Raw genomic sequence first — 16,234 nt, forward strand, 5'->3', positions numbered from 1 at the left:
GCTTAATTTGATGTATTGGGTGCAGTCCTGGTCACCTACCTGCTGAAAAGATATCAAAAATATTGAAAGAGTACAGAGAAAATTTACAAGGATTTTACTGGGTCTTGAGGCTTTGAGTTGTGGGGAAAGGTGGAGTACGTTAGGACTTAATTTCTTGGAGCATAGGAGAATGAGAGGAGAGTTGATGGAGTATACAAAATGATGAAGAGTATAGATAGGTTAAATGTAAGCAAGCTTTCTCCACTGAGGTTGGGGGAGCCTAGACAAGAGGTCATGGGTTGAGCGTGAAAGGTAAAATAAGGTGGGGATTTTTTCCACACAAAGGGTGGTGAGAGATGTGGAATGAACTGCCAGCAGAAGTGGTGGATCTGGATTGATATTAACATTTAAGTGAAATTTGAATAAGTACATACGTAGATGGGAAGGGTATGAAGGACTATGAGCCAAATGCAGGATGATGGGAAAAGGCAGAATAATTGTTCACCATGGGCCAAGTGGGCCAAAGGGTCTGTTTCTGTGCTGCAATACTTTATTATCTAACCATAGATCAAGTGTTGACCACATTTTGATCTTGTCCCCCTTTTAAGAATTGACTGTCTTAAGCAGATTCTTGTATTTCCTTTAGTTATTCTGCTCTCATGGTCTTCTTTTCATTTTCACATCCCCTATAAATATTAAGATAATATTATATTCAACCTTTTCCCGTTTAATCATTCATCTGAAAGTCCTTTGTGTCTAGGGGTTCTTGCTTGGTTTACTTTCCGTTACTTCTTTTTGGAATATGTCTACCCTGCAAATGTAATTGTCATGTAACAATTTTATCTGATCCCTTTTTTTGATTTGACATTATTTTGGGCAAATACCTCCACCCTATCTCTTAGAAAATTTTATCTTCCAACTTAGAAGTTCCACCCCACCACAGAAATCTTTTACCCACCACTGCTTGGAACCTTGGAGTGATAGCTGTTCCAAGTGTTATTCCAGTATAACAGTCTGGCCCATCTTTCTCCTGAACTAGATACAACAATTTCCTTTATTTGTTGGATCATGACATACAGATCAGGGAAGTTCAGAAATTCTTCCTTTTTTGCCCTCACTCAACTTGAGTCCAATCAATACCTAGTTAATTGTTGTCCACGCTTACCTTTTAATGTGCATGCTTACCTACAGTTGGTCAGAAGTTTATAAACACTTAGGTTGAAGTCATTAAAACTCATTGTTTAACCACTCCACAGATTTCATATTAGCAAACTATGGTTTTGGCAAGACGTTGAGGACATCTACTTTGTGCATGACATGAGTAATTTTTCCAACAATTGTTTACAGACATATTATTTCACTTTTAATTGACTATATCACAATTCCAGTGGGTCAGAAGTTTAAAAGCAAAATCAAAAGAAATCAGCCAAGACCTCAGAAAAAAAATTGTGGACCTCCACAAGTCTGGTTCATCCTTGGGAGCAATTTCCAAATGCCAGAAGGTACCACGTTCATCTGTACAAGCAACAGTACGCAAGTATAAATACCATGGGATCATACAGCCGTCATACCATTCAGGAAGGAGACACATTCTGTCTCCTAGGGACGAAAGTACTTTAGTGTGAAGAGTGCAAATCAATCCCAGAACAACAGCAAAGGACCTTGTGAAGATGCTGGAGGAAACAGGTAGACAAGTATCTATATCCACAGTAAAACTATATCGACATAACCTGAAAGGCTGCTCAGCAAGGAAGAAGCCACTGCTCCAAAACCGCCATTAAAAAGCCAGACTACAGTTTAGAAGTGCACATGGGGACAAAGATCTTTTTGGAGAAATGTCCTCTAGTCTGATGAAACAAAAATTGAACTGTTTGGCCATAATGACCATCATTATGTTTGGAGGAAAAAGGGTGAGGCTTGCAAGCTGAAGGACACCATCCCAACCGTGAAGCATGGGGGTGGCAGCATCATGTTGTGGGGTTATTTTGCTGCAGGAGGGACTGGTACACTTCACAAAATAGATGGCATCATGAGGAAGAAAAATTATGTGGATATATTGAAGCAACATCTCAAGACATCAGCCAGGAAGTTAAAGTTCAGTCGCAAATGGTTCTTCCAAATGGACAATGACCCCCAAGCATACCTCCAAAGTTGTGGCAAAATTGCTTAAGGACAACAAAGTCAAGGTATTGGAGTGGCCATCAATAAGCCCTGACCTCAATCCGATAGAAAATTTGTGGGCAAAACTGAAAAAGCGTGTGCGAGCAAGGAGGCCTACAAACCTGATTCAGTTACACCAGTTCTGTCTGGAGGAATGGAACAAAATTCCAGCAACTTATTGTGAGAAGCATGCGGAAGGCTATCAAAAATGTTTGACCCAAGTTAAACAATTTAAAGGCAATGCTATCAAATACTAGCAAAGTGTATGTAAACTTCTAACCCACTGGGCATGTGAAGAAAGAAATAAAAGCTGAAATAAATCATTCTCTCTACTATTATTCTGACATTTCACATTCTTAAAATAAAGTAGTGATCCTAACTGACCTAAGACAGGGAATGTTTTCTAGGATTAAATGTCAGGAATTGTGAAAAACTGAGTTTAAATGTATTTGGCTAAGGTGTATGTAAACTTCTGACTTCAACTGTATCTAATTTGCGACAGATGATGCAATAGCCACAGCTCTACATACCGGCCTTACACATCTGGAGAAGAAGGATGCTTATGTGAGAATGCTGTTCTTGGACTACAGTTCAGCATTCAACACTATAACGCCCTCCAGGCTCGACAAGAAGCTCAGAGACCTCGGCCTTCACCCTGCCTTGTGCAGCTGGATCCTGGACTTACTGTCAGATCGCCAGCAGGTGGTAAAAGTGGGCTCCCTCACCTCTGCCCCTCTGACCCTCAACACAGGTGCTCCTCAGGGCTGTATCCTAAGCCCCCTCCTTTACTCTCTGTAAACTTATGACTGTGTCGCCACCGACAGCTCCAATCTGCCGACGATACTACATTGATTGGCCTCATCTCATAATAATGAGGCAGCCTGCAGAGAAGAGGCCATCACCCTGACACAGTGGTATCAAGAAAACAACCTCTCCCTCAATGTTGCAGAAACAAAGGAGCTAGTTGTGGACTACAGGAGGAATGGAGATTGGCTAACCCCTATTGACCTATCAATGGATCTGGGGTTGAGAGAGTGAATACTTCCCTCAATCGCAGGACTCTGCAGAGAGTGGTGCGGACAGCCCAGCACATCTCTAGATGTGAATTTCCCACTATTCAGGACATTTTTACAAACGCAGGTGTGTAAAAAGGTCCCAAAGGATCATCGGAGACCCAAGTCACCCCAACCACAAACTGTTCCAGCTGCTACCATCCAGGAAATTGTATTGCAGCATAAAAGCCAGGACCAACAGGCTCCGGGACAGCTTCTTCCACCAGGCCATCAGACGTTCATGCTGATACTATTGTATTTCTGTGTTATATTGACTGTCCTGTTGTACATACTATTTATTATAAATTGCTATAAATTGCACATTGCATATTTAGACAGAGATATAATGTAAAGATTTTTCTCCTCAATAATATGAAGGATGTATGTAATAAAGTCAATTCAATTCAATTTGTTCCTCTTACACTCCTTTGCTCTTTTGTGGTAATATCCAATGCTAGCAGTAACATGCTAACATCGTTCTTCCTTATTGGCTCCAAGAGGATTTGTCTTTGAGGTCATTCCCTCTAGTGCCACGCTAGTGTAGCAATTAGTGCAACACTATTATAACTTGGGGCATCAAAGTTCAATTCTGACATCATCTGTAAGGAGTTTATGCATTTTCGCCCTGAGTGGGTGGGTTTTCTCCAGCCTCCAGTTCCTTCCCACAATCTAAAGATGTACTTGTTAATAGGTTAATTGGTCATTGTAAATTGTTCTGATTTAGGTCAGGGTTTAATCAGTGGGTTGTTGGCAGCACAGCTCAAAGGGCAGGAAGAGCCAATTCGGCACTGTTTCTCTATATAAATAAAGTAAACTAAAATGCTGAAACCATTATGTCTCCCAATCCCCCATGGTTCTTTAAACTGTATATTCTCTACTCTGGGGGATGTTTTTATTTTCATTGATGTATCATGATCTGATACTTACACAGAGAGTGGTGGGTGCATAGAATGTACCGCCAGCGAAGGTGGTATAGGCAGCTACAATAGGGTCCTTTAAGAGACTCTCAGGTACTGCACATGGAGTTCAGAAAAACAGAGGGTTATGCGGTCGAGAAATTGTAGGCTGCTTCTAGAGTAGGTTACATGGTTGACACAACATTGTGAGCCGAAGGGCCTGTAATGTGTTGTAGATTTTCTATGTTCAATGCGAATTGTACCTACCACTTTCAAAGCTTACTAGCTAAAGTTTTGTTCACACCAGCACTTTGCCCTTCCTATATTTGTTGTTTGTTCAATATTCCCTATCTTTTTTTGTATTTTTGCTAATGCTACATGATGCCCTTTATTTGCTCCAGTGAACCTCATGTGAAGAATTAAAACAGCTGAGATTGAATTGTAACATGTTTTCTTGACTTGGCCCAGAAATAATTCCAATGCCTGGAGACTCTGAAACCACCTCTCCTGGGTCACAACTCCAGTCACATTAATCTGCCTTATCTTCATATTTCTTCTCTGGCTGACTATATTACTGGAAGTAAATCAAGGGTGCTGCTTTTCAAGTCCAATCTTTCAGTTTTTTTCCCCATTTGTTCCTATAGGCCAGCACATGCCTTCTGGATAATCAGTGATCAAAAGGCAACAGGCATTTTGTTGGTGACCTATCAATATTTTGACATTTTTTAGACAAGTTCCAAAAAATTGAAGTGACATGGTGAAATGCAACTGTCCTTTTTATTTTTATCTAACTGAGTTATGTCCTCTAGTGTGGAAACCACTGTTTATTAACAGAAACATGTGCTTGATAAATGAAAACAAAATGAACAGCACAGTCCAATTATCCAAGTTTAGGAATCAGAGAATGAATTCACACTTTTAAAAACTGACTTGTGTAAATTAGAAAAGTATAATAATCATTTCAAAATCATTACAATTAAATGTACTGCAACATTTCAATGAAGGAAAATAATGTCTTACAATGATTTTTTGAGAACAATGGCAGTTGAGTTAATTTAGTGCACAAGATTTGCCATTTCCTTGCATATTAAAACTGAATAAAAAGATTAACTATTTGTTGGTGTTAAAATTATATATAGTAATATATTACTACAAGAATTTTTAATTTCTCAAACACACCATCAAAATGTCAGTAGTCATAAACCAGTGGTAATACAAAAGCAACAATTATCAAAAGTTACTTACCAACATTATCAAACTGTAGTCCAATAAATTAACTGAACCATTATTTTTGTGCATGTCCATGGAAGTGATTATAATTATACAAAAAATAAGAAGCTAATTTAGATAATATATATTTGTTAAGCAATTAAATCAACCCAAAAATAACTATAGTTTCATAATGAAATTCCTACCTTTTCAGTTTTGCTCCAAACACATTCTCCACTGGTCTTGTTTCCTTCAAGAGTATCAACAGCATCGGTCATTAATGAATGCAGCTGGGTTACAAACATAAAAGTTATCAGCACACTAGTTACAAGGGACAACCTTATTAAGTATAAAAGAAGAATATTTTATGCCATTAGAGATTATAAATAGTTTTCTCTATCTCTGTGCTGGCATTTGACTGGCTTATAATAAAACTAGCGAACAGCTGTTGTAAAATAATTAGTTCTCGTAATCTTGGAAAATTTATTTGTCTTTAAGGTTATGGAGGTTTAGTGAAATATCAACAGTAACTTAATAAAACAAAACGGATGTAAGATTATTCTCATTTTAACTTTTGTGGAGACAGAAAAACCAGGAATGACTTAAGATATTTAACTAAGATAAGGCTATATTGAACCCTATTCCCAACTGGATTTAAAAAATGGCAGAGAGAATTTTGTCAATGTTTCACTTTTGCACATTACACAAGACACAGTAGGGTATCCTGTTCACTCGTGTATTTAAGTGAACTTGAGGGATTTTCACAAAATAAATTTGGGGTGGGTGTGGCAGATACTCAGACTTTGAGAGACTCCATGGAAACTGAAACTCTGGTATAATAGATCAAAGCTTGGGTTGCCACTATAGTACTAAGTTCTTTCCTTTTGCTTGTTTTTTCTTTCCACTCAGATAAAAACTTTGTGGAGATTTGTGATATATATGATTATATGATATATATGTACAATGTCTGAAATACATCTTATGGAAATGTTTGTTTGATGAACTTCAATAAAAAAATAAATTACAAAGAATATAAAGGAATTTTAATAGAGAGGGGAAAAATGTTGCCAACTATGTGGTAATGAGTGACTGACTGTAATGTGAATACTTTATGATATAGGTTCTCTGATACTGTTGTGTTAAACTGGAATAGTAAAACCAGTAATCCATATTATTGTTTAGAAATCCCAACAATTCAGCACCTGGCAGAATCATTCCTCTGGAATCTGGGCCTTGTGTGTGGCTCTCTAAAACAAGTTTTCAGTTTCTCACAGTGTAATATGTAAATAAGCCGGCTGGTAGTGTAGTGGCATCTGCATTGGACTTCGAGCTGAGTGGTCATGGGTTCAAATCTGGCTGGCTCCTTGCACACTTTCTATCTGTGCAGGGTGAGCATTGAGCTAGCAATGTGGCTTTGTTAGAAAAAGGCAAATGCTAAAGAATGCTGGATCATTTGGGTTTTACTGTGGTGATTTTGAGTGAATTTAGATTAAGGATTATCTATTTAAAATGCAGTTGGGACTACATTTGCCAATTTCATAAATTTTATAAAATAAAATAAGACCATGAGGGGTGCCACGGTAGCATAGGGGTTAATGCAACATTATTACAGCTCGGGGCATTGGAATTTAGAGTTCAACCCTGGCACCCTCTGTAACAAGTCCTCCCTGTGAAATTCCTGGGTGTTCTCCGGGTCCTCCCATTCCTTCCCACAGTCCAAAGACATACCAGATAAGTTAATTTGTCATTGTAAATTGTCCCGTGATTAGGTTATTGCTAAATCAGAGTTGTCGGGGTTGCTATGCAATGCGGTTTGAAGGGCCTAATCTGCTCTGTATCTCTAAATAAAATTTAAAAAAGGAGCAGGATGGGGCCATTTGGCCCATTGAGTCTGTTCAATCACAGCTGACTTATTATCCCTCTCAACCCCATTATACTGCCTTCCTCCATAACCTTTGACACCCTTAGTAATCAAGCACCTATCAACCAATGATGACTGCTATCCGGTTACAACATTGGTCACTATTCAAAGGAGCCCACTCTTCTGTCATAGAGTTCAAGGGTACCAAACAACACAGCAATGCTGATGGCTGTTCATGTCTTCCATTACTGGCAACTGAAGAAGAAAAGTCTTCATGCTGTGACCCAGCAGAAATATTCCACACCGCCTTGGTGGACTAGTTGCTGGTAACAAATTCCAAAATATGAAGGGAAACATGGAACGATCTGACATTGGCAGAAGTCTATGAAATCATGATGACAGGATGGCCAGCTTATGGTAATCCTATGTTTCCAGAGTTCTCAGCAAGATGAGACCAACTGTTGGTATGTCAAAGAGCGCTGATGTGTGGATCTCATGTTGTGGTTCCCTCTGAACTGTGCACCAGCGTGTTAGGAATTAAGGATGAAGAGTCTCGCCCAGAGTATGGTGGCTGCGAATAGATAAACAGATTGAAGACTTGGCCAGGAGCTGTTCAGGATGCCAAAAAGTTCTCAGACATTGTTACACCCATGGGAGTGGCTGTCTTCACCATGATGAAGAGCACACATTGCCTTTGCTGGACCATTCATGGATTCCATGTTTCTGATTGCTATGGACACTCATTCAAAGTGCCTGGAGGTTATACCAATGAAGTCAGCTACTTCAGCAAAGACTGTCTCTGCTCTGAGGACTATCTTCACCAGAAACAGCTTACCTGAACAAATTGTGAGCGACAATGGACCACAATACACGTTAGAAGAATTCTGATTTGTTCATGAAGAAAAATGGCATAAGACATTTCAAGTCAGCTCCTCACCACCCAGCAATGAATGGATTAGCTGAAAGATTTATGCAAACCTTCAAGAAGTCCATTAAAGTGATGGACATGGAGAATAATTCTCTACAGCACAAGGTGGACAACTTCCTTTTTGTGTGTCGGAACTCTGCTCATGCGATGACAAATCAAACACCTGCAATGCTCTTCATGAACAGGAATCTGAGATCTCGTATAGACCTCCTGAAACAATGACTATCAAGGGAAGTGTAGAAGAAACAGTTCAGCCAATTGACAAGCGAAGCAGAAAGGAACTTTGAGATTGGACGGGAAGTCCTAGCATGTGATTTCCGGGAAGACAAGTGGACAGCCGGTAGGATAGCAACAAGAACTAGACCACTGATGTAAACAGTGGATGTTGGAGACCAGAAATAGAGACGGCATGTGGACCAGATACTGGATGCTCAACCGAAGAACACACCTGGGTTGGCTGCATCCAAGACGGACACATTACTTACTTAGCAATGTGACACCAGAAACTGAGAGCGCTGTCTTAGACAAGACCCCTCCTAAACTTGATGCCATTCCACAGGTCCAGAGGCGCTATCCTGAAAGAAACAGAGTGCCACCAAATGTTTGAATCTTTAGAAATGTGAAACCAATTATGGACTGTTATTCTGAAAGATGTTTCTTTGGAATATGGGTTTATGAAGATGAAATTTAAAGTTTTGTACATATACAGTTTTATGTTGCATAAATCTAAAGGGGGGAGCAAGTGTAATGTATGGATCTGTTTCTTTTAGGGCAATGGCTCCCCACCCCCCAGCACTACATACTGAGCTGTTGTCCGTGTATTTGCATTTCTCTTTCTCTCTCACTCTCTCCTTCCCCCTCCCCCTATCCACTCCCCTCCACCTCCCCTTCCCCCTCTCCAATGTGAATATACCAGTTAAAATATGATTTGGTCTGTAAATGATGTAAGTAACATTTGATTTTCCGACAGGGTAAAATTTCCTGTCATTTTGGTATAACGTCGATGTAAGGTTCAAGGATCCAATTCTCCTGCTGGTGATACCATTATTTCGACTATGCAAAACAGGTCTTGGATAAACTGTGAGTGGAATTGGTGAGAGTATTACAACCCAAATCTGAAAGTATCAGCAGATTTAATTATAGGCCTGATAAAGCTAAAACAAAGTGGCCAGAAAACAAACAAGGATGCCAACATTCCCATGAAAAGATTGAGCAGTTAATTAAAATGCACATGTGTCCGTGATATCAAAAACAAGACAGGGAACTGGAGACAAGGAAGATGTTGTAGGGACAACATAAAGAACTAAGCAAATAATGCAGGACATTACATACAAATGTTTGAAAAATATGAAAATATAGATATATAAAGACAATTTACCAGGATATCTTCTTTCAAGTGATTATTAACAAGATTATGACAGTACTTTTTTTGAGGGCAATAATAAAGGATCATGAATACAGCAAAGTCATTAAATTTCAAAAGAGAACCCTGAAAAGACTGACTAGACTGTGGTAGGAATGAAGGGCTAACTATCTCAATATACAGGAAAGGTAAATAGCAATGATGTATTTAAGGTAAATAAACATGAGAGAAAGAAATAAAAAGCTGATGTGACTGGAGGATAATTGATAGTGAGGGGGTGGGAGAGTGGGAAATAGTTTCTATTAGACCAGTTGGCTAAATTAGCTTGTTTTAGACCAGTAAATGCATTAAAAGATTGGCTGTCCATTATACATTCCCTTGGCTATCCTTCAAGGGAAACAGGCATGGTAGAGAGGAATCTAATAAATTCCACCAGTTTCCCGTTCTCACCATGCAGCTTAACATTCTTTCATTATTATAGAATGTTAACATGTAAATAATTGCAGTATAAGCTATACAAAATGTTTTACCAATTCAACTTCATGTTGACTCATTTCGTGCAGATAGGGCATGGTGGCTAATTCTGCAATAGTTTGGTTAATCACTTGTGCTTGCTCCTTCATTCGTTTTAGCTGACTCAGATAACTGGCATACTGTAGTTTCTCAAGCACACCGACACCTGGACAAATCCCTCCCTAATTCTCAGCAAAAAAATACATGTTAGAAAGATCAAAATATTACTGATCAGCATCAGATATTTAAGTGGAAATTTATTATGTCACATTTAAAATTGGTATTTCAAAGATTTTTTAAAAATTTGTCCTTACAGTTTTTGAGAACCATCAGGCAAAATGAGTTTTTTGTTATTTCAAAAATAGCAACATTTACCAAGAGAACTTTCAAATTGGTATAAACTACGAGGAAATTTTTAACAATTTTAAAATTTTTAATTCCACAACACTGCAAACCTTGTCCACTATATGTGGAAATATGTCCACTAAACCTTGTGCTAATAAATTTATGTTCAACAAAATATACATACATATTTTCAGGTAGCAGAATGAATGCTATAATGGAGCAAGTAGCTAGTTTTTTTTAAATCTATATTGGAGTGTTCCCTCTAATGGACTTAAGCAATTTTAAACTGGGCAGTCAAACATAAGTTGTACAAGAGAGGATATGACCAAATGAAGGGGTTGACTGTGTAAATACCTGGTTAAATGCTTGGGTGAAATTAAAGCAGAGTTATGGCTTCTTGCATGCAGGGATTATTGTGGGTTATGGTTTAAACTAACTGTGCTTTTGTTTCTATGACCAAAATCTCTGCAGGCACATCAGCAGTTAACTTGTTAACTGGCAACTTTGAACTTTTCTAATGAGACGTTTGGCTGGTCAGAGCTCCCTGTGCAATTCCTCTGGGCTTTTGTTGCATCTCTGAGTTGTTCGGAGAGCTCAGAGGACAATAGAATCTCCTGCTCCTTGCACTGGCAAGAGATCAGAGGTTTAAGCAACATAGACAATTAGTCTGGTCTGCTAAAAGGCTAGAAGCTGAACCTTGCCTTGAGGTACAAGCACAGTTGTTATTTCCTCACCTATCCCAAGCTCAAGCCCGTACCTTGATTTTTTTTTTACCCTGCCTTAGGCAGGGCCAAGTCTAACATCAGGCAGACTGAAACTAGGATAAGCTAATTTTGGAAAAGTTGCACGAGCAGAGAGATTTATGGATAGTGGTTTACAGTCAAGTAAAGCCCTCCAATTTGAAGGTATCTGTAAAAATGTGTTTTTGGCAGTGCAAATTTAGTTGACAATTGGTCAAATGAAGCAAGAGATCCTGAGATAAACAGGTCCCAAAAACACTTAATACCTAGTTCATCCCAATCCTTAAAGACTTTGTCAGTCATGGAAGGGATAAAAAAAAATTAAGGAGAATGGGAGATGATAATGAAAAATTCGCTAAACCAAAATTTTTTTAAATTGAGACCAGTTTGCTTAACAATTATGTTATCTGTTGTTTTATTTGCTGAAAAGGAAGAGTATGATCCAAGAAGAGAGACAATAGAGGAATTTTTTACAGAATTAACTTCTAAGGAGACCATGATGGGCAATCTTTACGATAAATATAATAGGACTAAAAAGTAATATTCCTTATATTGGCAGCCCAATAGTAAAACCTAAAATTGGGTAAGGCTAATCCACCCATCTCTTTATTTCTTTGTAGGTAAACTTTACTTAAACGAGCTTGTTTATTATTCCAAATATAAGATGTTAAAGATATAACTTTAAATACTCCTAACCTACAGGTTTTAGTTTTTACCTCTCTTTTAGCAAGGAGAGCAATCTTGCTTAAATGGAAGTCTACTCCTCCTACACATCTTCAATGGCTACGTTATATTATGTCTTAATTAAATTTAGAGAAGATCCACTGCTCAATCTTAAATTCGAAACAATCTTTTTATGATATCTGGGGGCCTTTCCTAAATTACTTTTCCAATTTATAAAGTTTAACAGTGCACAGACTTTTATGTAATCTTTCCTTCTTAAGCGAATATGTTTTTTTTCTAATTATCCATTATCATCCATCAGCTTTTTTCTTTGGTAGTTGGTAGGGGGTTAACTTTTTTTTATATAAAACATTTTTTTTATGATGTATGACCTATCTTTAAATTTTTGATTACAGAGTGGTATACCTTTATGTGATATGCTATAACATTTTGATCAATTTTATTACAATATATGAACGTACACAATTTATGTTGAGATGTATCTATGTGTTGTACTCTGTAAATCTTGTTTTTTTTCTGAATAAAAATATTATAAAAAGAAAAGTAAAGCCCTCCAGATTGATGAAGCTGTAATAAATGATAAAACAACCATTAAGGAGCCCAAGAAGGACTTACCTCTGGTTTGCAGTCATAATTTCACTCCTGATAAATAATCTGATTACTGTGGTGCAGGACATCTAAGCTGACAAACTGTGTGATTACCACTTCCATATCAAAATTTGAGGTGGAATGGAATTTCCAACCTCAATACCTCTTCCCTGCTCAGTATCTTTGGTGGTTGGTAGAGAGTATCTTGTCTGAATGCATCATGGCGTAGTATGGAAACATCAATGCCCAAGAATGAAAAAGCCTACAAAAAGTGGTGGATACAGCCCAGTCCATCACTAAGCACATCCACAGGGAGTACTGCACAACAAAGCAGCAGCCATCATTAAGGACCCCCACCATCCAGACAGAACCTGCTCTCTTCTCACTGCTGTCATCAGGAAGGAGGTCCCTCCCCAAAAGGATTAGGAACAGTTATTCACCAGCATTGATAACTTCACTCACCTCACCAGTGAACTGATTCCATAATTTATAGACTCACTTTCAAGGACTCTACAACTTATGTTCTTAGTATTATTTATTTATTTATCGATTTAATAGTTTGGCTTCTTTTCCACATTGGTTGTTTTACAGTCTTTGCTTGTCCATTTCCCTCTCAGCTTCAATCTCCTATATCCTTTTATGCATTGACTAATCAAGAATCTATCTTTCTTTTGCCTTAAATATACTCAATGACTTGATCTCCACAGCCACTTGTGGCAATGAATTCCACAGATTCACCACTCTCTAGCTAAAGAAATTCCTCCTCATCTCTGTTCTAAAGGGACGTCACTCTATTCTTTTGCTGTGCTTCTGGTCTAGACACTCCCACCATAGGTGGATCCTCTCCACACCCACTCTTTCGAGGCTTTTCAAGATTTGGAAAGTGTCAATGAGACCCCATCCCTGATTCCGCTGACTTTCAGAATCATTTTTGTGAACTTCTTTGAACTCTTTCAAAGTCAGCACATCCTTTCTTAGATAAGGTGTCAAAAACTGCTCACAGTACTCCCAGTAAGGCCTCACCAGTGCCTTATAAAGCCTCAACATTACATCCTTGCTTTTATATTTTAGTCTTCTCAAAGTGGTTCCTAACATTGCATTTGCCTTCATCACCATTAACTCAAACTACAAATGAACTTTTAGGGAATCCTTCATGAGGACTCCCAAGTCCCTGTAAACCTCAGATTATTTTGAATTTTCTCTCTATTTAGAAAATAGTCTACACTTTTACTTTTTCAAAGTGCATGACCATACACTTCTCGACACCACATTCCATCTGCCACTTCTTTTCCCATTTGCTCCATCTATCTAAGTCTCCCTGCTTAGATAGATGTCTAAGTCCTTCTGTAGCCTCTCTGCTTCCTCAACATTTCTTGCACCTCTACCTATCTTCACATTGTCTGCAGATTTGCCCACAAAGCCATCAATTTGGATGATTTGGCCATCCAAATCATTGACCTATAACATAAAAAGAAGCAGTCTCATCACAGACAACCATGGAACACCGCTCATCACTGGCAGCCAACCAGAAAAGTCTCCCTTTATTCCCACTCTTTGTTTCTTGCCAATCAACTAATTCTCTATCCATGTAAATATCTTTCCTATAATACCATAGGTTCATAACTTGTTAAGTAGCCCCATGTGTGGCATCTTGTGAAAGGTCTTCTGAAAATCAGTCATGTAACACAACATCTACCAGTCCTGCCAAAGGGTTTCGGCCTGAAGTGTTGATTGTACTTTTTACCATAGAGGCTACCTGGCCTGCTGAGTTCAACCAGCATTTTGTGTGTGTTCCTTGGATTTCCAGCATCTGCAGATTTTCCTGTTTGTGAATATCTACCAGTTCTCCTTTGTCAATCCTGATCATTATTTCTTCAAAGAATTTCAACAGATTTGTCAGGCAAGATTTTCCCTTCAGAAATCCATGCTGATTTTGATCTATTTTATTAAGTGCCTCCAAGTACTTCAAAACCACATCCTTAGCACTCGATTCCAGCATCTTCCGAATCACTGAGGTACAGTTTTCTTTCTTCTGCCTCTCTCCCTTCTTAAACAGCGCAATTTTCCAGTACTCCGGAAGCATGCGAGAACCAGTTCACCCTTGAAAGATTATTTGCTAATGCTTCCACAATCTCTTCACCTACCTCATTCAGAAACCTGGGGAGTAGACCAACCAGGTGACCTATCTACCTTCAGGCGTTTCAATTTCCCAATCACCTTCTCCATAGTAATGACTTCAATCACTTTTGCCCCCGACACTCTCAAACTTCCTGCTTACTGTCAGTGTATTCCATGTGAAGACTGATGCAAAATACTTACTAAGTTCATCCACCATTTCCTTGTCCCCCATGACTACTGCTCCAGCATAATTTTCCAGCAATCTGATATGTACTCTCACCTTTCTTTTACATTTTATATATCTGAACAAATGTTCAGTATCCTCTTTAATATTATTGGTTAGCTTACCTTTGCATTTCATCTTTTCCCTCTTTGAAACTTTTTTAGTTGCCTTCTGTTGGTTTTTAAAAACCAACTTCCCACTAATGTTCAAACTTCCCACTAATTTTTGCTCTATTATATATCCTACCTTTAGCATTTATGGTTGGCTTTGACTTCTCTTGTTACCCACAATTGCATCATCTTACCTTTAGAATACTTCTTCCTGTGCTTCCGAATTGCTTCCAGAAATTCCAGCCATTGCTGCTCTGCCATCATCCCTGCCAGTATTCTTTTCCAGTCAATGCTAGCTAACTCCTCCCTCATGGCTCTGTAATTCCCTTTAGTTCTCTGTAATACTGCTACATATGACATTAGCTTATCCTTCTCAAATTTCAGGGTGAATTTGATTGTATCATGATCACTTTCTCCTAAGGGTTCTTTTAGCTTAAGATGTCTAATCAATTCAAGTTCATTGCACAACACCCAATCCAGAATAGTTGATCCCTTAGTGGATTCTATATCATCTAATCCAATGTCACCTCTTTCAAAGGATTTGATTTCTTTTTTTTTTACCAACAGAGCCATGCCACCTCCTCTGCCTGCCTGCCTGCCTGTTCTTTCAATACAATGGATATCCTTGGACGTTAAGCTCTTAGCTATAATTATTCTTTCAACTACGATTTAGTGATGCTCGCAACATTATACATGGCAATCTGTAACTATGCTACAAGTTCATCTACCTTATTCCATATACTGCGTGCATTCAAATATAGCACCTTCAGTCATGTATTCACCATCCTTTCCAATTTTGTCCCCCTTTTACACTGCACTCACCCCATTGACTGCAATTTAGCCCTATCATCAGCCTCTCCTTGCTAGCAGACTCATGCCACACACTGTCTATGTTTGTAAACTGACTACCCCATACTCAGCCCTATCACTCTAGTTTCTATCCGCTTGCCAAATTTGTTTATACCCTCCCAAACAATTCTAGAAAACCTGCCTGCAAGGATATTGGTCCCCCTTGGGTTCAGATGTAACCTAAGTTCTGCTGAAGGGTCTAGGCCCTAAACATCGACTGTACTCTTTTCCATAAATGCTGCCTGGCCTGCTGAGTTCCTCCAGCATTTTGTGTGTGTTGCTTGGATTTCCAGCATTTGCAGATTCTTCTCTTGTTGAGGTATAACCTGTCCCTTTTGTATGGGTTGTACCTTCCCCGAAGAGATCCCAATAATCCAGAAATCGCAACTCCTTCTCCTGCACCAGTGCCTCAGCCATGCATTTATCTGCAATTCATCCTATTCTTATCTCACTAGCATGTGGCACAAGCAGCAATCCAGAGATTACTAGCCTGGAGGTCCTACTTTTCAGCTTTCTACACAGCTCCCTAAAATCTATCTTCAGGGTCTCCTCACCTTTTCTATCTATGGCACTGATACCAATATGTACCAAGACATATTGGTCACCATCCCCCTTT

General features: G+C 38.7%; 1 protein-coding gene across 1 annotated transcript in view; it reads right to left on the minus strand.

Moving 5' to 3' along the window:
* The window catches only part of LOC140724592 (spermatogenesis-associated protein 16-like), a 93,788-nt gene that overhangs the window by 9,025 nt on the left and 68,529 nt on the right, over positions 1-16,234 (minus strand). The window contains exons 9-10 of the mRNA XM_073039018.1: positions 9,979-10,143; positions 5,503-5,586 (exon numbers count right to left, since the gene is read on the minus strand). Coding sequence (XP_072895119.1) covers positions 5,503-5,586; positions 9,979-10,143 — 249 coding nt within the window. The remainder of the gene's footprint in view (positions 1-5,502; positions 5,587-9,978; positions 10,144-16,234) is intronic.

This window comes from Hemitrygon akajei, chromosome 3, assembly GCF_048418815.1.
Source record: "Hemitrygon akajei chromosome 3, sHemAka1.3, whole genome shotgun sequence".
NCBI lineage: Eukaryota > Metazoa > Chordata > Chondrichthyes > Myliobatiformes > Dasyatidae > Hemitrygon > Hemitrygon akajei.